The following is a 26,881-nucleotide window of genomic DNA, read 5'->3' as shown; positions in this document are numbered from 1 at the left end:
AGTGATATAAAACCTGACTCCTTCGTTAAAGCAACACTCTGCTTAGTTCTGTCACAATTTGACAACACAATCCAGACAATCTCGTTCAGGGGGAGTTTGCAGACCTTTCCCTTCACTTTTGCCTGCTCATTTAATCCAGTTTGCAGCTCTCAGATTCCTCCTCCCCTCCTTTTAAATTGTCTTTGCTTCACTACTTGACCGCAGAGGAGAGAAAAGCTGGGAAGCGTTCTCCTACGCTCCCTTGGTCGCTGTGTGTAAAAAGGTGGAGAAAAAAAAAGAAGGCTGAAGCCAAGAGGAGGAAGTGAGGAGGAGGAGGAGAAGGAGGAGGGACCAGCAGCAGGTCGGCGCTGTGAGCGAACACTCCAGACTCGGGACACAGATTCCAGCGCTGAGGAAAGTTGGAGACTCTGGTTGCTGCCTCGGGTTCTTCCTCCAGAGCAGTAATGCGCACCCAGGGGCGCCGGATTTCTGAAATCTCGCCCCGCGTCCGCCGCTCAGAAACGCGCCGCGAGAGGTCCAGAGGAATCACGCACCTCTGCGGCCAGAGCCTCCACAGGTAGTGGCAAAAGGAGAGGATCCCGGAAGAGCCAGTTCTGCAGGTTTATTTCAATAGATCTGATTTCAAAGCGGGAGGACGCAAATGCACTTGCTTACTCTTTTGAGCAAGTAGATATTTTTAAGTTTTTTTTTTACTTTGTTTTTTGATGGAAAAAAAGAACATGTCCGACTTTATGAAGAAGTGGCTGTGCGTGGCGATGGACGTGGTGTGCGTCCTGCTCGGTAAGTCATGAAAACAAACTTCTAACGCGTCTCTCTGGTCTCCGCTCATTTTATCGGAGGTTTGGATTTCGCTGCTGTCAGCAAATCCTCATCTGCGAGTCAGATCTCTTCACTCTGGTTGCAGATCCTTTCGACCGGGTTCGGCGTTGCTCTGGCTGCTTGACGGCGGCAGCGGCGTTTTCTGAACTGCTGTTGGTAAATTGGTCAAATAAGAGTGAATCAAGAAGCGTCTTGTGCCAACGACGTGAGTGGATTCTTGTAGATCTCTGCTGGACGTGGTTCAGGCGGTTTGTAATTTAAAAACAAAAAAACAATGCCCCCAAGCTGAAAAGAGCTCGCATGAACTTCGATGTTTATTTATGGAAATTCGATACGCATGTGCGCGCACCGCGTCCTCCTCATTTGCCTAAATATTTGGTCTGCCAAGAATCGTCCCCAGGCATGCTGAATCGATTACTCGATTCTTTTTTTGTTTGCTTTTTGGGGGGGTTCCGCTGCAGCCCAGCGCATGGCTGTTTTTCGGACTATACAGACAGATGTTATTTATTCTTTCCTCTTTAATGAAACAAAGTTTTCAAATAGAGGTGAAGGTAAATCATGATGGGATTCAGGACGAAACTCAAAATGGAAGTTTGACCAAAACCTTAAGATTTAGAAAACAACGAAAAAGGACTTAAAATGCTCTGAAGCAATGAACCGGGAGACGAGTTTATAATTCCTTTAACAATGTGGAAAAAAAAGATGAAAAGAAAGAATGGGAAAATAAATCATAACATATAAATGAATTTATAATGTACTATAAGATGATCAAAGAGGTGAAATCCTCAGCAGGATCACTATGTACAAGTCATTTTTCAGATGCCCCACTGTGATCATGCTTTGATGAGATACTGTTTTTGTTTTTGTTCAGTTTTTCTATTTATTTATTTATCTGGGTTCAGTTGAGCAGTGATGTGAGGTCAAGTTAAGTTGTTCCCTCTGTAAGATAGTGCTCTGGTGAAATTGTACCAACTCAGGAAATAATACATTCTCCAAATACCACCACATTTATTTAAAAAAAAAAAAAAAAATATATATATATATATATATATATATATATATATATATATATATATATATATATATAAACAAGCAATTTTTAACTAATTATTTTGTGTGTGTGTGTTTCCAAAATGTGACAAAGTATTGAAAATAATCTGTTTAGTGACAGTCCCACTGGGATATGGAAGAATACAAACAACTGGATACTTTACTATTATGCAAATGTCCATGTCTTCTTTTGGTCAAAAGCAGATTTCTTTCTCTTTTCTTCGATGATTCTTTGTGACTACTATCTGGGTTGAATAATCATGTATTCTCTTTAAATGTCTCAAACTTTAACTACACATGTACTTCCGTTATTTTAGCTTTTATGCTTCACCGAAAAGCCCAAAACTTGCCTTGATTTCTAATCAAACAGTAAAGTTTACTCTCTCCACCAACCAAAGGGTGAAAGTCATATTTTCAGATTTCTTAGTGTTGTGATTAATAAACTAGGGTAAATAAAACAATACTCAGGCAGACAGCTGGAAGTAGAAGTTGATGTTTGTGCACAAGAGTCACATGTCTTGTGCACATCAAGAGCGCCAACCAATGGCGAGTTTCTGTAGACGTATCTTTTTCTTTGACTGTGCAAACCAGAACAGCCTCCACCACAGAGATCATGATAAAAGTGTCTCACAATATTAAATCCAGAGATTCATTAATTTCTGAGTCTGGATCGCCACAATTAGAAGCAGATTTTCAGTGGAGAGATTTTACTTGGGTGAACTTTGGGATCTCGCATTGCTGTTCGTTGTTTAGTTTTTTTTATTTTAACAGTATGTGGTCTTCATGGCTTTTCCCTTTTACATGTTTATTCAGGCAATTTGCGCCAAACATTTTAATGCCTAAATAATTAATGGATTGCAATGAAAAAATTGAAACAAAATTCTGGAAAAAATTACTATGAAAAAGCGTGGCATTTTGAATTGAAACTGCTTAGTTCAGAGGCGCTTTTTGTGCCTCTGTTTAATGAGATGCAAACCATCTGGAGTGCACATAAACAGCTTATTCTGGTGGCTTTAAATGCACTTTCATTTGCTCTGCAGTCATATTAGGCTTCAAACTCAGGGCTACTCTAAAACCACAGGTTTTATTGGGCCTAATTTTGACTTTAAAGAACATTATGTTGGATTATCCAACTTGAAACTTTGAAACGCAGTATGACTAAAATGATTGTACCAGAACCTCTGACTGAGTTCAGCTAATGGAGATTTCTGCCATATTTAAATGATTTCATACTCAAACCTTTAGTGTAACATATGAAAATGCTACGAGAGAACAATTTCCACCACCATGTTTGTTTGTTTTTTTTTGTTTTTTTTTGACAGATATGAATGTAACATTTTATTTGGTTGTTTTATGTCAGATTATTCACTGAAGACTGTAGATACCTGAAAATTGCTGCAAATCTGAGATTTTAAAGTCAATTTAGTTGAGAAACTCTTTGGACCCAAAGTTAACCCAAATACTCCATTTATGCAGCAGAAGTTTTCCATCAGATGGTTTTTCCAGGCCTAGTAGAGCTAAGATGATCCCTGTTTCTTTGGATGAAGATAGCAATGATGCTCCACATCCATAGCTTTTTAATAATTTCCCGGTGTGGAAGTTAAGTGGTTGGGACCGCAGATATTTCCTGAACACATCCGGTATTAGCGTCTGGGTTGGGTCGGACAGCCCGGTCCGGCTCCCCGTATCCCACCCGTTATTTTTCACCCCACTTCCCTTTTGCCACCCACGTCACCCACCCAGGCAAACACAGAGCCAACCAACCTCAAGCTTATATGAGGTCGCCCCTGCTGTGTAATAACTGCTCGACGGGTCTTGTAATTAGGCTGACCATTAACATAAACAAAACCTGGGCTTTGAATTGGGGTTGGAGAGTTTTCCATTTTCCTGCAGTCCAAGATTGAGCCAAGATGATCGAAGATTACCTCCAGCTTTGTTGTTTGTCTCCACGCCTCTTTAACGGTCTTCTGTTGAGAAAGACAGCAGCTTTGATACCAATTTCTTGGCCTGCTCTTTGATAATCACACCCTTTCCTGTCGAGATCAAACTAACAGCTAGTGATGACACATGACTGGATTATCCGTTGTCTGCTTATTAATCTTATGGTAACGTACACAGTGAAAGGTTGCAGTAGAACATTGATCTTGACTCTCTTCGACTTCTAAGTTGTTCCTTAGAAGTCGAAGAGTTCTAAGGAAGACGGCAGGACTGACTTATCTGCCAGTCCTGCCGTCTTACTTGTTGCCAGGTTTGTTTTGAGGTTGTCTCTCTCTATTCTTCCCCTTCTGTCATTCCTCAGCATATATCCCGTCCCCCTCTCATGTCCCGTGTATGTGTGAGTATATGCTCACAAAGAGGGGGTGGGCCCACAGCACAACCTCGCTTCAACCTCTCCCTACCCACAGCTTAAGGTCCTGTAGATGCAGCGCTACAGGTGGAGGAGTCACGGGAGCGATGAATTGCTGCATGACTCAGCCGTTCTACAGCGAGCGTTGTAAAAGATGCTCTGATTGTTGTGGGATCATATCTCCTTTGTGTTTCCATGTGTGCATGCTTTGTTGCACAAAACAACAAAGCATTATGTATAGTGTGACAAACCTGTTCCTTCAGATATTTCTCTCTTTTTTTTCCATTTCGCTGCATGAAATGGAAGAATTATGAACATCACTTTTGCATTTTGTTAAAGATATACAAGGTAATTTAAACAATTTAGCCTTTCTAAATGTGTTATGCTGTTAAGTTTATTATTTTCACGTGGCACAAGTATTCTGGTTGTTTGTGATTGTTCAATGTTGAAGCTGTTTCTGCATTTCTTGGAAAGCAAGGCCTGTCATGTGGCTTTGTTGGGAAGACTGATTGTCCTGCGTTCTCAGAGAAAAGGCAGTGAGGATGCATTATGGGAATAGTTTTCCTCAGGGGAGCAACAGTCATGGAAACTGGACCTCAGACAAACAACCAAAGTTCCCAAGATTTTTTTTTTTTTAACCAAAGTTAATATTGGGTGGTCCGAAGAACAAAAGTTGCTGGCAAACCCTATATAAGCATGGATTTAAATAGCAGATCTTTTCTTTGGTCTGCATTACTGTTACTGACCAGCAGAGGGCAACTTCTCAGATTTTCAGATGCCTGGCTTTTGAGTCTGGTAAGCCTGAACTTGGCCATCGCCTTCTTGTGCAATTTGGCTTGAAAAAAACATCCCACTTAGAGCACAGCAAATAAGGACAGCTAAACCTGCACCCACTGAGTTAAAGATCTGATCGTCAAACTTGGACATGTAGATATTATTAAGGTCGTGCTGTACCACACGGCAAAAGGTAAAAATTGTTAGTTATGTGTTTATAAGCTGATGAACAAGCTCGCAAAGAATTCAGCAGTTTTTATTTATATCCAGCTCTTTGTTCAGAGTCTCAAAGTGCCGAAACGAAGCTTTGACAACTGGAGTCAGAAAGTCCGTTTGTGACTGCATGATGGTTGCATCTAAATACTTTCTCGTGCTCAGTGTTTGGGTTCTGGGGAGAAACATCAATTTGTTCAAAAGTCAGTTTACATGGACTACTTTATCTTCCTTTGGTTGGCGTTTTTACTGGAGCTCTATAAACAATCGTCTTCTGCAGAACCGGCGGGATGATCGGCTCCCATTACTCTCTGTCTCACTCAAACAGCTCTTTGTAACAGAAAGCACTTAAGCACTTATCATATGAAAACAAAAAAGCATCAAATCTTTTTTTTCTTTTTTATTGTTTTCAAAAACGTTGGTGAAAATGTATAAAACGTTTATAAATGGATCCCAGTTAATGAAGCCAGAGCCTGTTTTGTTTTGGTAGCTCAGGCCAACAGTATAGTGGGTCTGCACTGTGATGAAAAACTCAACTCCTTTTACACCAAAAAAAGGAGATAAATCTTTCGATAGTCAGCAGTGGGTTGTCTTTTTATTTTATTTTATTTTTTTTAAATTCAGAGGAGGTCATCACCATGCAGTGCACTTTCACACACCACAGCCACTCTAAGCTCCTCCTGCAGACCATTCTGGTTTAGGAATAAACCTGTGTGGCCTACTTCTTTGATCCCCTCCAAAGCCAGACTTTTTGATTTCTGGCACAGATTTAACTGCTCTCACACTGGTCTACCCACCTTGCCTGTAGCTCTGTGTCTCCTTCTGCTCTGCTTGCAGCAAAGCACGCGTAAACGATGGACGGAGCCAAACACTGGGATTAAAAAACAAAGAATGGGCCGTGGCGGCAGCAGGATTTGGTGTGACCGGTGAGGCTGGGCGTTCCTCGTTCAAACTGGAATTTCAGAGGCCAACACAGACAGAGGTAGTAGATTCAGCACATGCCTTCCATATGAGTCAGTCCTGGGAGTCGGTTGGAGAGAGACGGAGAGAGAGGGAGGGTTTGATGTTTTCTGATTGCAAAATGACTTAAGAAGTACAACGTCACCTGACGCTTCATTCACTGTTACGTCCTGTTGCGAGGAAGCTGCAGAACAGATAAGAACGAGAAGTGTTGCGCCCTGATCAGTTCTTCTCTGTGGGAGTCAAAGGACTGGAGGGTTTCGCCGAGGAATCTGGGAATGAGAAGTCAAAAAAGGAAGAAATGGCTTGAAGAAGCGAGCCTAGCAAGGAAAAGGGCAAACAAAAGAAAAGAAGGTTGACGGGGAAACAAAATCCAGAAAGAGGAAACTCATTTAGTGACCTTCATGTGGAAAAGGCAGGAAATGAGAGTGAAGGGAGTCAGATTGAAGGGTGAATGTTCCAGCTGTGACCCTGAAGGAAAGCCTTAGATGAAGCAGGCCAACCCCGGGGGCATGGGAACAGCCCTCACACACACACACACACACACGCACGCACGCACGCGCACGCACACACACACACAAAGATATTGAAATTAGGTCAAGTGAAAACCCAGACTACAGGCTTTTCAAATGAGGGAAAGTAATTGTCACGCAGGTGCAGTCGCTTACGCCAGAGGAGTATATGTGTGACTTGCTGTGAGCCACTGTAGCAACTTTCAGATCAACATGGCAGCTTGACCCGTGATGTCCCCCTCTCTGTTCTCTGAAAGGAAGCAAGGCAGCGAAGTGGATATGAGAAGGAGGACCAGGAAGGGGAAGACAGGGGAATAAACAGAGAGAGAATGTGAGAAGCCTCTAGTTTGGCTCACGTTTGCGATTGTGGTCCTGGATAATTGCACATCCATCGGCTAAATAAAGCAGCACCCATTGAAGCAGCTATATTTACACCAGAAGAAGAAAGCAGAACTTGACATTTGTTGAAGGCGTGAAAGAGAAAGCTGAGCCCTCCTCAGCTCCTAAACTTATTGTTGGTGAACTTTAGGGATTGTCCACTGCTGTAAAGCTCAGTTCTCTGGGATTCTAATGGAATAATTCGATTTTTATACCAGAATATTTTACAGATGACTAATATTTTGCATGCTTTGTTGTAGTTTTAAGAAAAGCAATAATAATAATAATGTTAAAAGGTTTAGGATTTCTCACAAAATTTTATTTTAGTAATACTAAAAAAATGAAACGAATACAAGAACACATCAATATTTTCACTTTGAGTTGTTTTCAAGTTCTTAAGATCTTTTAGTGTAAACTTTGCACTACTCCGAGAATGTGTTTACTTTTCTCCAAAACACTGTTTATAAAAACTCTTTATTTTTTTCTTTTTCTGTCAAAAGCTGAGAGTGTTGATAAACGCTACGTCAGCACGGACATCCTGCTCCAGCATCGTTCTCTGGTTTCACCCACGGGCTTCGATGAAGAACGGACCGCACTTCCCATGAACACCTTGTAAACATATAATCTCGGAGCGAAACCAAGACGCCTCTTCACCTTGGATCAACTAATCTGCAGCCATCTGAACTAAAAGACGAGTTGTCTTCAAAAGAGAAGCCAAACTCTTTAAAGGGTGGCTTTTTGAATTGAAGTGGGTTTCACCCCGCCAATTCAGACAGGCTCTTATTAAAATCTGCAGACGGTAGATCAGGTTTCTGACCGCAGTTCAGACTGTCAAAGCAGGATAAAGACCTCCACCTGCTGCACCTTCATACAGAAACATTTGGCTCTGAGTTTAGTCTGAATCAGACAGAGTTGCTCTTGAAAGCTGAGGCAGCCCTTCAGAAATGTCCGTTTGGGTTGTGGGATTGTGTCGCGGTGCAACGGAGGCCCATTTTGTGTGCCAGTGGGTCTATTTTGGTCTGCGATTTGTGTATGTCTGCGTTTCAAGAGACTGGCTTGTTTGTTCTTATGCAGATATTATCCACAGGGGTCCAGCGCTTTTGAGAGACGCTACACACACACGCGGTCACACACCTTCAGGGCTTACCACACCAGCAGCGTCAGAGCCTTTACATAATTTTCGCTCAGCCTTTTTAATTAGAAGCAAACTTGTAATTTATGACTTACAAACTGAAGTGTGACACGGAGGTGCCTAATATACGAGAAAGAAAAATTAATCTTTTTTTTTTTTTTTCACAAGCCCGGTGAGAATATTTTAATGCCAGATGTCTTGACTTCACCGTGTCTATAAATGGTGTTGCTAACTGAGAAAATCCATGTTTTGCTAAGGGGATTTATTAAACATTAAGGGAACCAAAACAAGCATTAGCCTATGACTCGCTGGGAAAAACACATACTCAAAAGTTGTTCAGACTTTTGTGAGGTTGATCTGTAGAAAAAGTTAGCGTGTTTCTGTAGACGGATTCATTTCTTTGAAGCTTTTCACTTTCTTTTTTCTGTCTCATGATTAATGGTTCCAACCTAGAAGGTTTTTGAAGTAAACCAACTATGCTTTGTGTTGCCTAAACTGTCTGTTTTTCTCAGCTACATGGTGTTATTTACCATGCTGTAATAATTAAACAAACACTTGTATTGACTTTGCTTGCATTGGTCACTCTTACACTAACCTTTTAAAACTTGCTGATTTAATATCTGGTCAAACAAGCATTTCCTTTTTGGCTTACCTTCCAGTTTCAGCTTGTTTTTATTATGTCAGTGCAAACATCTCTCACTGCATTAAAAAAAATAATGTTTTGGCTGCTGTAGAGCTGTATGTCAGTCGGAAACTTTTTTTTTTTTGTCACAGTGTGCCTCGTGTGTTCTCGTGACCTATATTAAGAGCAAACATATATTCACATCCACCTATGCAAAAAGAAATTATTTTATCTTTCTAAAATTTACATATAGAACTTTTGGAGCACTTGGAATGGAGTATAATTGAAACTTGCATCTTGTGTTTGGCATTTAAATGTCTGGCTGCTTTTAAAATTCGCCAAAACTACCTTTTCTTAAAAATGTGCAATCCGTAAAAAAAATATATAATGTTTTATTGCAGCATCATAACCTCACATGGATATTATTATGATCATTATGGTGAATAATGATTTATTTAATTTTATTACATGCGTTTACTGAATAGAGAAAATGTCCAACATTTTTACTCCTGTTTTTCAAAATTAATTTATGCATATTGAATAAATAAGCATAAATTTATGCTTTGGTATTATGTTAAAGAACCCCTCAGCTGAAATATCAGTGAGTCATGTCAAAATGGAAAGAAGCAACGTTAGCATGACTTTGCTGCAAATTCCTCCGTTGGCAACGATTCTCATCAGAACCAGAGGATGTTTACTGAAGATTTACGAGTAACAAAATCCTTTTAAAAGGTAAATGATAAACACGTGTATGTTCTGGGTGAATTGTTGGAACTTTCATAGCAGGTTCATAAAACACGGTTCATGATGTGCTGGAGCAGAGAAAACTGAAGTAAATTACTGCACAATTGCTGGTAAGCGAGTTCAGTGCAAAACTCGCTTACCTAATGTGGGTGGCGTACCACTGATTAAAAACGATTCATGTAATATGCATATGCATGTCCAAATAGCTTTGCCCTATTGCTTTGCCCTCACATGAAATTGGTGAGATTATTTTATTATAAAAATTCTTGGCAATAAATTACAAGCTGAAATCCGAATAAATTTGGGTAACTTTTCAAACGATATGTGTAGTTTTTGCAGCTATATACCTTTTGAAGGTTGAAGAGTGTGTTGACTTTGTAATACATGGAATTTGGAAACACAAAAGTGGCTTGTGGGGAATATTTCAAGTAACAAATTTTACAAATTTTCTGTTTCTGTTGCTCTGAACAGTTTATTGAAAGCAGAAGGGGAAAATGTGAGTCATTCTACCTTTCTCTCAGTATCGAAGTTTTAGTTCAGTTGTTTTGTTGCTGTTTATTTATTCATTTACACATGAAAAACGTTAACTTTATTGCACTATAAAGTACTAATTATACTTTAATATGGGAAAGTAAAGCATCTCATGATTACAAATGATGGTTATCATGTATAATATCCATTTTTGTTTACACGTTTTTGAGATGATCAGCACGTCTTGGACGTTTTAAAAAGCATTTAATCACTTTTAGTTTGATTTGTGTGCATAATAGAGACTCGTTTATGTTTTAGTCTTGTCTTCAAGGCTATATGTGCTCACCTAAACATTCCTATTTTTATGATTCGAGTCATTATGAAAGTTTAAAGCAACTAAGCAAGTCACTGGGAGTTCTACTCAATTCGTTTTAAGGGTGTTTACATTTGTTTTCCAGAGGTACCTGGAGCACTTTATTCATTTCTGAACACTGCCATTTTGCTGAAACACTGTGAAACTAGATCACATACAGTTACTGTCATAACATCATCATTTGGAATACATTTCATCTGATGTGAAACTTTGCACAAGAAAATGAGCTAATCTTCTTTATGGCTTTCTCTGCTCCTTCCAGCTGGAAACAGGCTGCAGGATGCAAATCAACGAGCCGCCTTCCAAAAGCCACATCAGTAAAATTTACATCAAGGTTCCCTCCTGCTGTGCCTGAGAAAGGGGCTTAGCTAAATACTGCAGACTTGACTAAACATTGGGATGTGGTTGTTTGAGACAGCATTTTACTGGTTCCATGAGGAAAGTTTTGGGAAATTTACAACCTCACAGTCACACATCTACAACATGGCTGGTAAATGTGCAAACCGGGTTGCAGGTCTGGTATTGCTGTAGGTGGTCGATGTTGCAGCTGCCGTTTGCAAGAAAGTGTGGTTGGTTTAAAAATGAAGCAGCAATATGGAGTTTCAGATGCATGCAGACTTAATTGAGTGGTTCTTGTTTCTTTGCTGGCATATTAGATTTGAGTGTCGAATGGTGGTTAGACGGTTATCAGTGAAACAAGAAATGCTTGTGCTTAATCCCAGTCCAAACTTTTCTTTGCATGTTCCTCTCAGCTCCAACCTCCCTGCATGTCTAAACAAGATTAAGAGGCTGTGAGAGATAGAAATATGAGTATTTTACTATTTTATAAGCTCAGCTATTCTAGAATTCAGTTATAGTTTTGTGCCTTTCATTCTGTTAAGCACTGTATTTGTTCTGTTAGCAGCAAAAAGCTTCTTCTGTATTTTGTCTTGATGATGTAAGAGAGAAATGATGACCCTGCTCTTCTCCTGTAGTGTGGAAATGCAAAACATCCAACTAAAGCCTCAATCTGTGGCTTTTTTATTATTACTAAATCTATCCATGATTGCACTTGTAATGTGTGACGAACCAGAGAGGAACTTTCTAATATCCTGTTTTTCTAAAACTAGCTTTTGACTAATTGCTGTAAAAGGACTGTAAAAGGAAATGGGCAAATAACTGTCTGTGGCTTTCCGCAATTTTTTTGTCCCCGGAGAAAAAGTCCATCAGCATCAATTCAACAGGAAGCGTTATCTTTAAAGCTTTTTGTAATTGTTCTCCACAATAACAATGAGGAGAACAATATTCTCCAAAAAATGCATTAGCAGCTCTTGGAATCCATTTTTGATGCGAAACAAACAAGTCTTCTATTTAAATCTTTTTTTATCCTTTTGTCTCTCCCTGAAATGGAAAAGACGGTGACGAGTCATAACAGGACAAATCAGGGGCTGATGCATCGAAGGCCTTTTGTATATTGGGCACCTACAGAAAATATTAAAACTATTTTATTGAGTAACATCTCTAATAGCTTTTTGGTTTTTATATAAATACGGCTGCAGTGTTTCATTTTAAACACTGCAGTAAAACAGCAGCAAACTCTTCAAATAAAAATAAAAGACAATTCACACCGCTCTAATTAAGCCTCATGTGCTGCAGCTTCATTTCTTAATATATCACTAAAGAGAAGCGCAACCCAGTTGTATTGAAGTGGCAAATTAGGAAACCAGTGGGATTTTTCTCAACTTTACAAGTGCAAATAAGTTGTTAATTGCTGCAGCTGCCACTGCTTTTTGTTATGTGTGGTAGTTATATTGAATTATGAGGTTAGGGTTGGCAAGGAAGCTCTGACTTGAAGGATGCCCTCATCTGCTGTGGGCATAAGTGGATGGAAGTGGTCAGCATTCACACTCCGGATGGCTGTGGTGTTTAAAGAAACACAGAGCAGGCTGCAGTTCACATCACATTCTGACTCTACCGTCTGAATCTTTAGAGTCTCGTCACATCAGACAATGTTTTCCTCTGATATCAACAAGAACGTTCTCTGCTCACCTGCCACTCAGCAGATATTTTCTCTTTTTCATACCACTCTCTAAAGTCAAGCAATGATTATTAATTAATATCCCAGATCAACGGTTTATGAAATACTTAGACTAGTTCATTTGGCATTGTAAATCCCTAGATTCTCCCTTCTTGCTGATTATTACTTGGTTTGGTAAACCGTATGACTGGCTGATTCGCTGCTTGCTTTCTTAAAAGCAATTCAACAGGTTTTTCTGGTGAAGCACGTCAATAAATGAGTCATTGATCAACTTCAGTTTCCTTTTGGTGGCTTCTTCCACATTTTATGCTTTCTCTGACTTGGTTTTGCGCAGCTCACAGATATTACAGATGGCTAGCTATCCAAAACCTAATTCATATTTTCACAATCGCAGCTTTTCTCTGGTGTGCTAAAGTTGAAACTAATGTTGGATTTTTGAATGATCGTATGATAGAGTTCGGTAGATTTGTGTACTCTGCCTTTCAAGATTCCTCTACCTAAGTTAAGGCTCCGTGATCGTAAAAACTATTACGTCTTCCTTTTTTATTTTTGTTGGACTGTTCACCCACCCATTCATCATTTGAAGTGGAGTTAAACACAGAAAGCTTCACTTTACTGTATTTTCCTTTCGGCGTTTCTCCTCAAAGTTTCTCATCAGTCAGTCTCACTGGAAGACTCGCTGGAATTATGTCAGCTGCAGACATTTTTCTGAGGAATGGGAGGGGTACGCTCCACGAATTTACAAAGAAACATAATACCGTTGGCAAGTGCACTTCCCCATTTCAGCCAGTGCTTCTTCGTTGCTATTTTTCTTTCATTTAATACGCAGCTGCCTGGTGTTTCCAGTGGCCCCAACACTACCTCGGTGGTAGATGTTGGAGTGGAGAATTGCATTCCTATGAAGGGCTAAGACCTTCAGGAGCTTCGCTCTGACTATTGTAACGAAAATCGAAAATGTCAACAATATTCCACAAAATAAAATGGGTTCTTAAAACCAGGAATTTCTAAAGAGGTAAAGTACAGAAAACAACCCTACTTCCTTAAAGACCAAGGTCGGATAAATAATTTCTGTCTTTGGAGTTGTTGAGGTTGAGACCTTTCACCCGCATACTTTTGGGATCCTCCTCTAGTCGTACAACTCCGTCTTGTAACCTTGAGGAAGGATACAGCATTAGACTAGCAGCAGTTATAATTCCTGGCAGCTGTAATAGATTGTGGTGATGAAAAGCAGAAAACGAATATGGATGTACATTAGAGCTGATGTGTTTTTTTGGGGTGGGGGGTGGATGTTTCTGAACGACTCAATGACATCATGCTTGTTACTTTGTGTTATTTTTAGACGCCACTAAAGCATTTGGAAATTGTAGTGTTTTGGGACTTTTCAGAACCATTTTTTTTCTTTCACTATAGACACACCCAACTGATGATAGAAATATTTTCCCCTCTGTTTATTTTCAACATTTCAACCTAACATTTACCAGAATTATGCTCTTTTTTTTCACCCTCCTTGTCTCTTTTTTTTAATTGATTTATTTCAAAAGCAAAAGCTTTGCAAGAAGGAATACAAGTAAACAGTCAGAGACTCAACTAAATATTTCTTGTTCCCCCAGCACATAAGGGATGCTATGTCTGACAGCTTGTAGAAATGAGAATGAAAAAAAATACTCAATTCTTGACATTTTCCTTTTAAAAATTGAAACCGGATAAAATCTACTCTGGTTTTCATGGCCAATCCATCTCTAATATCATTTTAAATCAGTAGGTTTCCTGGTATGGAGCTTGCTTTTAAGTGCAGCCCATAAACACTTAGTAGGGATTAGGCCTGGGTTAATCCACAGCCCTAATTTGGAATTGTTGATGTTTGGAACACTAATTTGTTTGACAGTCATTAATTGTTTAAGTGACATTCAAGTATTTGGATCAATACATCCCATTTCATCATTCTATCCACTTTGTGCAATGCAGCAAAATGGAGCCGTCTTATTCCAGAAATGACCGTTATCCAAAATATGTTTCCTAATCTGCTGTTCTATTGTTCTGATTATATTTCAGCATCCCTGCCCTCCATCATTTTGACCATTAGGTTCAAGCCTTATCAACGGGGGATTCATTGTGACGACGAGAGCATCAAGTACCCGCTCAAACCGGACACCATTTCCCACAGCATGATGGGAGTTATGACCATCACCTGCACTGTCATTATTGTAAGTGTTTCCTCAAATTGACACAAAATAAACAGTCATTTAAAAACATCTGGTGATGCTTAATCAGCTGATATGGTGAGCTGAGGAAATAATGTGAATATAAAAAAAGTACAAATTGTTCCAATTGAATGAAATATGTTTTTTTTTTTTTTTTTTTTTTTTTTTTTACTTTTCCACAGATCTCCTCTGGAGAAGCCTATCTAGTCCACAAAAAGATAATTTACTCAAATTCAAAGTTTAATCAGTACCTAGCAGCACTCTACAAGGTGGTGGGAACCTTTGTGTTTGGCGCAACTGTCAGCCAGTCGCTCACAGACATCGCCAAGTTCACGATCGGCCGTCCGAGGCCTAACTTTATGGCCGTGTGCGCGCCGAAGAACTGCACAGGATACATGCTGGAAATCAACTGCACAGGCCCGTCACATGAAGTCACAGAGTCAAGGTAGGACAACAACTATGACTGTACTTTCTATCATAACTGGGAGGAGGCAGTGGGCAATAAAGACCAAGTATAAGACTGTATGAATGGGTGATTGAACGGGTTTTAGAAGAAGTTTACAAACTAAACCTGTTCACTTCCCAATTCCCATTTCATCTTCCAAATATGACAGGCATATTTACGTCATACTTTTATATAGTTCTTCAGGTTTCAATATCACTCCAATCTTTTAAAGCCTAATAGCATATTGAGGTTCTGCCTATCTTAAGAATTTGTAACTGAATTCACAATGCCTATGTATGACAAAGAATGTGCAGAAAAATGGAAGAATAATCTGAAAGATATAAACAATAAACTCTCTAGAAGATTAATTAAATTTTCTCTTTTTTTTCCACAGATTATCTTTTTACTCTGGACACTCCTCCTTTGGAATGTACTGCATGCTCTTCCTGGCGGTAAGTGCAGCCTTGAGTTTTTGAAAGCAGTGCAGACATATCTCTGCTTTCAGTGCCAGACTGCAAACACCTGCTTCAGGAACGGGCATTCCAGTCCCCAGACGCTCGTGTTTGCAGATGTCTTATCAATGGACAATTGTTGAACGGTAGAAAAGTCCCCTGGACCCAGATAAAAAAAATAAATAAATAAGTAGACATAAAACAAAAACAACCCAAAAACAAATAAGGCAAGGAGGTCAATGAGTGGAGACAGTGTCCCCTACTTTCCTTACTGCACCGGGTTGAAAATCAAGACTTAAGGCAGACTGACCAATTTGTCACATAAATGAAAGGGTATTGGCTGTCAGCTGTCAGCTTTTTGTGCCCACATGACATCCACTTATGTCCACCTGATCACATTTGCATTGCAGTCTCTTACGTCTGCAGGAGAACATGCTGCCCGTTTACTTGCAGCTGTAAATAATCCACCTTGTTATCCAGTGGACAAACCAAAGCAAGATAGCTGCTGTGGCTGTTTCCTGAAGGTCAGCTCTAAGCTCTGCTCGGCTAATGGCGCTGCCGCCCAGCCTCCATGTAAACAACATCACATTCTGCGCGTTCCCACTCACCCCAAAAGCAAGCTGTCCACATTTTCCATATTTCATCGCCTTAATATTCCCTATCACAGGCATCGACAAATCCTTCATAGTAGCATTAGAAATTTGTTGTTTTTGAGAAAGTGAGGCCAGCTGCAAACAGCTATGCAGAGCTTTTATTTTTAGCTGTACATCTTTTAAATCTATCAAAATCTGTAGCGGGCAGAAGGTCTCAAGCCGGATGTTTGCCAAAGGATTGGTGTTGTGCTGTTTTCGACCAAGCAAAACCTGACGAACTTCCAGACAGAAAGAACAGAGCTGAGCAGTCACATCGTATTTGTCTCCTGTGGGCTGTGTTTTAAAAAGTGTTCTATGGTGTAAAGTATGGCCTTGTGGCAGGAGGACGCTAGTGTGACGCCAGTTATTACACCTTCAACAGCAGCTGAGAAGAAACTATGCAGCTGCCAGATTCATATATTTTTTGGCTTCCACTGTTTCCTTCAAAAAGGCTCCTGCACTTACAGTTTTTTTTTCATCCACAGTGGATATAAATTATATTTGTGTTCAACACGTGTTTTGGTATTAGTCTGTTTAACTTTTGAAGCAGGCACACAGACATTTTTCACATAATTGACTTTTTTGTGCCCACATGACATCCACTTAAAAACTACAGTAAGTGATTTATTGATGGGAGGCGAATTTCAATCTCTAGCTCCACTGGCAAACCGTGTGTCAAATGCATAAAAATAAAGACGAGAAACAAAAACAACACACAAAGAAATGTCATACAAGGTATTGATGGAGCACAGAAGGACCTGTTTCATCACATCTATAGGTCAGATATGGCTAATTCCAATCCTCACGAGCTGGTTTCACATACCTGAATCAAATGAGTTGCTCTGCAGACCTTGCAGACATTCTGAGGAGTAATTTGAACCATTTATTCAGCTGTGCTGAAGCAGGGTCCAAACTAAGACTTGCATTACTGCAACATCGGAAGATGGCAATTCTTTCGGGTCAGAGTGAATCGGGCAAATCAAAATAAATATCCAAGCTGTTTTGTATAATGTCTTTCCTGTTGTTCGGATTTGCTAACTGGTCTTTCCCTCCATTTATTCTTCCATCACAGCTGTACGTGCAGGCCAGACTCGCGGCCAAGTGGGCCAGACTTTTGCGGCCCACCATCCAGTTCTTCCTGGTGGCCTTCGCGGTGTACGTGGGTTACACCCGAGTCTCTGATTACAAGCACCATTGGAGCGACGTGGTGGTGGGGCTGCTGCAGGGAGCGCTTGTTGCCGTGCTCAACGTGAGTCTCCTAGACGACGTCTTATTAAGGCAAACACAGTAACACGCCAGACTTCCCAAAAAGGCAGCTAATAACTCAACTGGACCCTGCTCGGGGGCGTCTTTGATCTTGTTTGGGTTGCTTAAAACATGCTCGCATTTTGACATTTTGTCTGGTTTGATGTGACTTCAACCTCGCCTAATGACACCTTAACATTAAATCTCACCACAGTGGGGAATATATGATTGGAAAACCAAACAGGGTGAGATGTTTAATGGAACTCTTACTGTTAATAATACTCATTCCAGTGCTGAAAGTCACTGATGAAGCGTTTTTTTAGCTTCATTAAATGTCGACAGTGACTTGGTAGTTGAAGGAGTGTAAAACATCAATAGTGTGTCACGATTCCCTGCTGGTGTGTTCATTCTAGTCGCTTCAACCAGCTGGTTGAAATTGTGAAGAGGCACAGTTTATGCATATTTGATTAATTGTAGCCTTAATGCATGTCTCTGGCCTCCACTTCCTTGCGTGCAAAAACAGACGATGTGAGGCAATATTTTATACCTTCAGAAGTTAGCCGTGCTCTCTGTGAGTTCCTCTCATACATGAGTCGCAGAAGTGTTGGCGTGTCACTCAGCACTGCACAGACCTTTCCAAACAGATGTAATCACAATTTCCAGCCTTGCCATTTTATTTTTCACCCTCACTGAGAAAAATGCCTCCTAAATGACCGACAGTCTCACAGCCTGATCTCCTTCCTCCCGCCTCGCGCTGCAGGTTGGCTTTGTGTCCGACTTCTTCAAGGAGCGCCATGCACATGGCACAAGCCCAGACGCGGGGAGCGGCGAGGAGCTGGAGAGGAAGCCGAGCCTGCAGATTGCAGACGCTGAGCACGGCAACCACTGCAACTACCGCAACGATCCCGGCCCCTTGTGATGAGAGGCGTCGGCTCCCTTGGCTTGCAGCCTGCAGACACCCAAACCTGTGCAATAGGTTCTGACGCAGGAGCTGCAGCTCCGTTTGTGCGGTCTGCTGCTTTTAGTTCAAGTCTCGATTCCAATTCTGGAAATGTTACATTTTGTTTTGACTTCATGAGCTCATCAGCTCCTCTTCTCCCTTTTCAACCACTCACTCTGCATCTGCTCCACTGGAATGAGTAAGAGGGGACACCACCCCTATCAAGGAAAACACAATAAACTCTGCTTTCCTTGTAGAGGAGAAGAGAGTGCATTGCCTTCCATGCATCTTTCTTGAAGTTGCATTTTGAGGACTCTAAACTCACTGTAGCAAAGCAGTAGTTCAATGTAACCACATAGAATAATTGTTGCTCATATTGTCGCAAGCAAATTACACCCAGAAGGCACAGTGTGTGCCTTCTTGCAACCTTGAGAAGAAACTCTGATGTCCCCCTGCTTATTGCCTGCTTCTGAGAAATCTGCACTTGTTAATTTATATCTAGTAACCTAATTACTTTGTAAGACAAGCTTTTTTTCATAGGTCGATAATGGAATATGTGGTTGAAATGCAATTTTAGCAACTTGAAAGAAACAAATATATCTAAAAATAGGTTCTTAAAGTGATTAAAAAATGGTAGTGTTAGAAAATTTGACTAACTGAAGCTTGCATTTGTTCCGGTGTTTTTAAATTTTGTGTGTAAAGATTTGACCTGTTTGCAGTGAGAGAGAATTACAACTCAAATATGAATGTCTGTAAAAATATGGTTTGATTTACATATTAGCAACATTTTTAGCACACTTTAAACTGCTCACGAGACAAGACAATGTTGTACGAGTTAATGAAGATGGATTTGTGTATCTGCACACCACTGTGCCCTCAGATAGGCAACCATCTGTCTTAACTTTCACTAAACAATATGAGCAACAACTCAATACTTACCCAGGACGAGACTTTACTGAAAATAAAGGATTACCTTCAGTGACACGAAACAAAACCTTTAAGAACGGCGGATGCTTTAAAGCACACAGGTGCATCTCAATGACTTTGAAATTCTTGGATCAGGTCATTTAACAAAGTAATTCAGATCATGGAGCTAACCTCGTATGGATTCATCACATACAGTGATGATTTTTATGATTACAGCAAACACACATTGGTCCAGATGTTCCCATATTCTACAGTGTATGCATAATTTGGTCAATGCTCATTTTGCAGGAATGGGGCTTCTTGGGTGTCAGGAAACCCAGGTTGCTTTAGCCCATTTACATTCTTGAGCCATGTGTCTCAGTCATCCACCTGAAAATCCTTCACATTTTCTCTATAGGACTTGTAAGAACTTGCAGGTCAATCCAGCTCAGTAATACTATGGTAATTAAAGAAGGCATCAGTACTTCTGGCAGTGTGAGTAGGTGCCAGGTCCTGCATGTGATTCAAATCTGCATCTCTGCATAGCTCATCAGCAGAGAGAAGCATGAAATTCTCTAAAATGTGATATTAGGATCAATTTTAGAGCACTTAGAAACTAAGTCCAAAATATTTTTCTCTGTAGCCTGGGTGCGATAATTCTGACATCTGCTTCAGGAGTATTTTAACACCAGGAATGAAACGTCGTAGTCCATGTAGTGGTGACTCTGACACTGACTCCAACCACAGTCCATGCCTTGTGACTCTCCTCCCCAAGGTCTTGCAAAACCTTTTCTTCCTCTAAAGGTTGCAGTCATCCAAGCAACCATGTTGCTTATGCACCCATTTCTTAAACTGCACTTTTTTTCTTCCACTCAGCTTGTACACTGCAGTTTGAATGGCCAGTATCTTAGCAATCACGCTTTGTGATTTACCCTGGTCTGCTTGACCACTCACATGATTGTCCTGGCCTCAACATGACTGGAAAATAACCATTTCATATTTAACATTTTCTTATTGGCCTCAAGTAATATTTACATTTTCTAAGACAAATTTTTTTGTTTTGTTTTTTTAGCTAGAAGCTATAATCATCAAAGCTAACAAAATTGCAGGTTTTAAATGTGGCATTTTGCATCATATATCTATATAAAACAAGGTTTACTTTTTGCATTTAAATATTGAACTAGGTTGATGTTTGATAAAATTATAAATCATTGAGATGCATCTATGGACATGCTTTATGCTCTTTAATATATATATGCTTTATTAAAACTGACTCTTTTAATTTGTAAAGGTTGGGAGTATTTGCTCCATGTTTATATTTCCCCATGTGGGACAAATTGGACTGCAGCGGTAAAGTTACTGATGCTCACAGCTTCCAGTTCAGTGCGACTTAATGCACCACACTGCTACCACTATATTGCTAAAGACATTGGTTGAAAATTTGACCACCAATTTTTCTTTATTTGTTTAATTTTATTGTTTTATTTTACGAATCGTCAAAGAAGGACATGACAGCCATTTGAAAAGGCTGTTTTATTTATGCGTGACATAAATTTTCTATACACTTTGTACAAGGCTGGAAATGCCAGCTTTATTGAAGTTATTCTGTGCAATCACATCTGCTTGCCACTATGAGCCACAAATACTGTATCTACTAATGCTATGAGACTTTATAAAAGATGATTGTGAGTGTATATACTTTTATGTTTGTATAATTCAAATTCCATAGTTGTGTTTCAGCCAGTCAGGCTTGTCTGTTTGATTCAGCACCAGGTCTAGGACAATTGCCATGTTTGGTCTTCAGAGTGGTCGTAGTGATAATGAGTGATGGACTCAAATGGGTTTTTAAAGATGGTAAAACTGCTCTGCTCAAATTTTATGGGCCCATAATCTCCAATTCTCTTTTTCTTATTAAGGTTTGGAATCCGGTTTTGGGCCAGTCTTTTGTGGAGATCACTGCTGGATTGAAAGTAAGATCAGGCAGACTACTAATTTCTCTGGCCTCTGGCTAGAGGTAGAATACATGGAGAAAAAAAGTAAAGATGGAGAAAATCCCATGTACTAGTTATTGTTCCATTTGGACGATAAAGTCTGAATTCTCCGAAATTATCCACTTTAATGCCCCCAGAAGTCAGAATACTGACTTGCAATGAAAAAAATGTTCTTGCCAATTCTGACCTCAAAATCCAACATGGCAGAGGTAGCTGTGGTAATCAAAAGTTTAGCTGCATGCATGCTAAATTGTAACTCTTTAAATTTCTCTCACACTCAATACTGTACAACCTCTCTTAAAGAACATGTTGCTATGGTTTGAATGATCAAAATGAGAGAAAATGTATTGTTTTGACCTTTTATAGCTAATTATTATTAGTTTGGTCACTTGGTACAACAGTTCCCACTGCCTTTCCTTCTAGCTTGTGTCTAACACAGTAAAGTTGACTGTGGCATAATTTGGGATCTGAATTCTGGCTTTAGATGATGAATCAACAACAGGTATTGGTTGTGGTGCTTGGTTCTGCCCTTTCTTGTTTTTAACAAACATATTACACAGCCAGACAAGCGTCAAATAAATAAACTATATTCAAGCAAACCAAGAGTTTTAACTGGTGTCAGTGTCTTGTTTTATCTTTCTTTAAAGTGTTCATACTTTATAACGTTTGTCAACTTTGTACCTGTTGTTCATATTATCTTTACTTAGGTGTAGCCTGTATGTCTACAGTCTTCAACCTTGAGAGTTTTAAATAAAGCTGTATTCCACCCTCAAATGTATTTTTCTTTCATTCGTATTTATTCACTAACTTTCCTGTGTATGGAATTTCACAAGAAGGAGTTTGAATAAATAGTTTTTGCTCCATCAGGAGATGAATGTCTTTTGGCATGCATGCTGTGTCCCAGGATGCAGTTTTGCAACTCAAGAGATTGGTTTTGTGCAAGGCACTGTGTCAGCTTACTTCAGTTTTAGTTTTGCAACAATCCATTACTGGTTTCACTCATATATGGATGGTGTTTGCAAAACTGAGTTTTCTTTTCTTCAAAATTTACAATTTGAGGGAAGGAAAAGAGCAGAAAAAATGCGAAAAAAATTTTTTTATCCACCAAGTACTAAATATTTGTTTAGACTTCACTACAAAAAATCAGAAATATGTTCAGTATTTTGTATTTAAAGCTTTAATTCAATTCAGTTTATTTTCAATTTTCAATTCAATTTATGTATGTAGCACCAATTGAGATGAAATGTTGTCTCGTGACACTTGACAAGTCATTTCAACCAGTTTGAAAGTCAATTCAAATTAGCTTAAAGTTTATCTGCCGAAGAAAACCCAGCAGATTGCAGTGAGGAGTGATAATCACTTGCGTTGTGATGTTAACTTTACAGCAGTTCTTCGTACCCAGCATGCATGTAGCAACACCAGAGAGGAAAAGATTCCTCTTTAACAGGATAAAGAGGAATTGGGCTCCGGTCCGTCACCACAGTCCGGAGGTTTCAAAATACGGAGCAGATACACACAAGGAAACAGAAGAGCTGATGTCGGAGCAGACAGCCTGACAGATTCCAGTTTGTCTTTGGAACTGGAGTCTGTTACACAGATTCAAACCAGTCTCGTTCCTTCATACCTATATGTTCAAGAACTTCTAAAAAAATATGTTCACACACTTGATTAAAAACTATTTTCTCAAGTATTTTAGATGAGAAAGGAAGAAAATGTAAATGTTTAAAGAATTGTTTTGGTAATCCTCAGAAGGCATTTCTTTAAAGAAAGCTGTAAAGAAAGACATGTCAAAAAAATATACACAGTTTTTATATATTTTACATGTAGAAACATGTAAAATATGAAAAAAGTGGATATTTATCTAGCTCTATTTAGTTTCCTTGTGATAAAATCCAGGCCAACAACTCACTTTTTGTAATAATTTATTAATTGGAATTCACCTCTGTAGGTTTTATGAGTTTAAATTCAGCTGTTCTATAAGTAATATATAAAGATTTATTATGGAACATCAGGGATTAAACAACATCCAGAAATTGAAGGAACGTTGCAGCCAGGGTTTAGTTACAAAACAATATTCCAAGCTTTGAAAAATTCCATGGAGCAATGTTTAATATATTATCTGGAATTGGAAAGTACAGAACAACCCCTGACATCACAATAAATGACCATGTCTTCTGCCATTTTTTGCCAGAAGGACAAAAAATGTTGTGGCGAAAAATGTTGTGGTGAAAGCATAAACAAGACTTCATACATTAAAATGTGTGGATGTAATCTGACAAGAGTGAAAACATTAGAGACATAAATATTTTTGCATGCCAGTGAGACTGTTATTTTTTGCGGATTCTAACAAAAATATCTCAAATGATAAAAGACAGAATTAAATCCCTCTTATTTGCTCTTACCTTGGCTTTTATTTTGGTTCATTTTTTTGAGACTACTTGCACATGAAAATGTAATTTTTTGTGTACAGATATTTTTTTCACTCTATATTTAAAAAACTGTGTTGACAATTACACAACACCAGAATGAGATTCCTGTGTAAACTGTAACTTGTGGTTTAACTTCTCTACCATTACAGGATCCAGCATTTTACCTCTGGAAACATCCTGACATGTCATTGTTTTAAGGTGTAACTTTCTTGTACATATAAAGTTTTTTTTCTTCTTCTTTTTTGTGCTTGAAGAAGAATGAAAACCTAACTTTAAGGAATGACTTATCAAGGTTTTCCTGGTTGCCATTGTGAGACTGGAGCATTGAATGAGCCAGAAAAATAAACACTTGTGTTTAGAGTGAAATAAGCTCTGGTCCCACAGGAAGGTTTGTGGGAATATTGTTGGCGGCAGTGCTGAAAACCAACGTCGTCCCTCATTTAAAACGATATCACTCGCCGGCATTCCATGAAGACAAAGCGTGCACAGGGTTATTTTGCAACATAACGTCAAAACAACAACATTTGAAGCCATTTTGCTGTTTAGCTTTTCTGCTGACTGGCGATTCAAAGTACCGTATACAAGTACAAAGAAAGGAAATAGCACATTGTGAAACGTTTATTATTTTTTGTCACTCATTTCAGAAAGCGGAACTCATGTATTATATAGCTTCATTTCAGACAGTCAAAAATTTCAGACCCTATTTCTTGTCATATTGGTGATTATAGCTTACATATCATAAAACCCCCAAATTCTCAGAAAATTTGAATATTAACAAAAAGTTAAATGAGGACCTTTGCACTTATCATTTGTGCACTGCAACAGTGTTTTCAATGACCATGAAGTTACTGTGTTTAATTGTCTATGAAACACAGTAATCTGACCTGAACCCAAAAGAGAAAATGCTTTTGTCTCTCAAAAGAAAAATGAGAGACAACATTTTTTCTTTTGTCAATGTTGTCATTCAGATAACCTGAACACTGAACTCCTCCTTGTCAGGCCACATTGATGCAGTAGTGTATACAAAGGAAGGCCCCATCAGGTATTTCGTGCATTTGCATAAAGGTATTTTTCAGAAGGAAGACACTGCAAAGTTCTAATTTTAAGATGCATTGAATTTTGCATTTTCAGTATCTGCAAGCCAAAATCATCAAAATTACAAGATAAAAAATATATAGCATTGTTCCATTATATGCGTAAAGAATCAATACGTGAGTTTCACGTTTGGAAATGAGCTCAAAAATACTTTTTCACAATATTGTCACATTTTGAGTTGTTCCTCAACGAGTCCACATCTGTGGCAATAATCATGTTAGAGATGTATCACAATCCCTCTTTTTATTATTAATGCTTCCAGGAAACTCTCATTAATTCATGAAATGCATTCGCTGGAAAACATTTCTCTCCATCAGAAATGAGAGATAATTCATTTCTGATGAAGTGAATTAGCTTGAGATCTTCTAGAACCTAGAAAAACATTTTCAGTGATTTATTTTGTTCCCACAAATCATACTGTTTGTACATTTGTGACATGAAAACATGTTGATTTATATGATTGCCAGTGTGCACAGCTAAAATATTTATTGCTTTTTATAATAGTTTTGTCAGAGCTACACTATTATGGACATGGATCCATGGCTTTAGAATCCAGAAGAATTAAATATTGTGTTGCCTTTAAAGCTTGACTTCAAATCTGCAGACAAGTCTGAAAATATAAATAGCAAAAGTGTCATTCCTTAGAAACCATCATAAAAGTCATGAATGGTTTGTTTCCACCAGGATGTATTTCTGTGAATGGCTGTGAGTCTTGTGAGAAGTGGTTCTTAAAATGAGTGGTTTGGGGGAAAACCTCAGAACTGGAAGCAGTAAAAGCATCACAAAAAAGACTTGCTTGGCAGCACTTTGATGCTGCGGTTGACGCTATAGACTCAGCCCACTTCAGCCATTGTCCTTATATCCAGCAGACCGATGGTTTTAAAGGGGAATCTCAGAATCAGATTTAGAATATTTTTGGTTCATCTTGGCTTGACTCGCACTTGGTCACTCTGACAGTGTGCCTGGACAAACTCAAAGTTGGACAAATTGAAGGCAAAATCAAGTTCTGTGAAATGTTCGGGCTACACGGATTTGTCAATCCTTCACTTCCGTAGGTGTCTGTTTCCTGATATTTTTAGAAACAATTTTGGTTCAAAGCTTTGGTTGAGAACGTATGAGCGATTAAGATGCAGGAGGTATGAAACTGAGACAGAAATGAGGGTGAGCTGAAGTGGTTTACATATTTGAAGTTGATAAATGGGAGACTGTTGTTCTTTCAAATGTCTTGAATTTAACTATTTTGTGGTTTCCCAATGAGGTGGAACTGTTTACATAAAGTTTTCAGCACAGGGAGAGAGAAAGTATGGCATCCTCTGGACCCACTTTCACACAGGTGGTCACTTCTCTAGTCTGGGGGAAAAAAAACACTGCCCCAACTCTTGAGTTTTGAATCTTCTCAACTCAAGAGAACCGACAAGCTCCAATTTGTAGAATATAATGGGTCATGCATACCAGAAGTATTCTAAAAAAAATTTTCTCAAACTTTGACTCCCAGTGATTACAGAGAGAAGGTTTAATTTTATTCTCATGCTGAAAGCCAACAGGGACATTTTTAGCTTGGCTCTGCATCGTAGCAATTAAAATGCCTCCAGAAATGAGCGACTGTCGTCTCTGTTGTTTTCCCCTCGTCCAAGCAGCAAGTCCATCAAAGCCAAAGGCCTTGCTTCTGTGCAAAGACCAGTTAATTAACCCCTTTCTGCTCTATGTTCACAGAGTATTAAAGTGGCTGCAAACCACAACCTTCTACAACTTAAAATAACAATGCAAATGCTGTTTCATAATTAAGCCCATAAAGTTTACTGTCATCTGAGTCAGCTCTGAATCCTTGTGCTGCAGAATTTATTTAATGATCAAAGTTTTCTGCTTCATGAGGATAAACACCGCTATTATTATTGATTTTGACTCAAAATACCTACTTTCCTCATAACATTTGTCTCCTAATAAATATTAAGAGGAAACTGCAAAAGAGATATTTTGGTTCAAAGTTTTGGTTTTCCAATGAGGTGAAACATGCTCAAACTTATGTGAAGTTTGAGCATGTTCACTCAAAGAGATGTCAATCATTGGTGTTTCTTCCAAATCTCTGTTTAAGTGAATGACTTAAACTCTTGGAGGAACGCCAGGGGCTAGTCC

At 39.1% G+C, this 26,881-nt stretch overlaps 1 protein-coding gene across 1 annotated transcript; it reads left to right on the top strand.

The window, feature by feature from the left end:
• Positions 1 to 276: 276 nt before the first annotated feature.
• Positions 277 to 21,998, top strand: plpp2b (phospholipid phosphatase 2b). The gene is made up of 6 exons (XM_055049563.1): positions 277 to 780; positions 14,465 to 14,616; positions 14,796 to 15,058; positions 15,453 to 15,510; positions 17,215 to 17,391; positions 18,148 to 21,998. The coding sequence occupies exons 1-6, from the start codon at positions 705 to 707 to the stop codon at positions 18,304 to 18,306; spliced, it is 885 nt and encodes a 294-aa protein (XP_054905538.1). The 5' UTR covers positions 277 to 704; the 3' UTR covers positions 18,307 to 21,998.
• The last annotated feature ends 4,883 nt before the right edge of the window (positions 21,999 to 26,881 follow it).

Source organism: Poeciliopsis prolifica, unplaced genomic scaffold (genome assembly GCF_027474105.1).
Source record: "Poeciliopsis prolifica strain line A6 unplaced genomic scaffold, Auburn_PproV2 SCAFFOLD002, whole genome shotgun sequence".
Taxonomy (NCBI): domain Eukaryota; kingdom Metazoa; phylum Chordata; class Actinopteri; order Cyprinodontiformes; family Poeciliidae; genus Poeciliopsis; species Poeciliopsis prolifica.
This window is presented reverse-complemented; position numbering and strand designations above follow the sequence as displayed.

Bases quoted from the DNA above. Each gene is read 5' to 3' on its own strand.
- plpp2b (XM_055049563.1), top strand. From the start codon at position 705: ATGGAAAAAAAGAACATGTCCGACTTTATGAAGAAGTGGCTGTGCGTG. The intron at 781-14,464 runs GTAAGTCATGAA...ATTATATTTCAG, and splicing joins CGTGGTGTGCGTCCTGCTCG to CATCCCTGCCCTCCATCATT. The intron at 15,059-15,452 runs GTAGGACAACAA...TTTTTTCCACAG, and splicing joins CATGAAGTCACAGAGTCAAG to ATTATCTTTTTACTCTGGAC.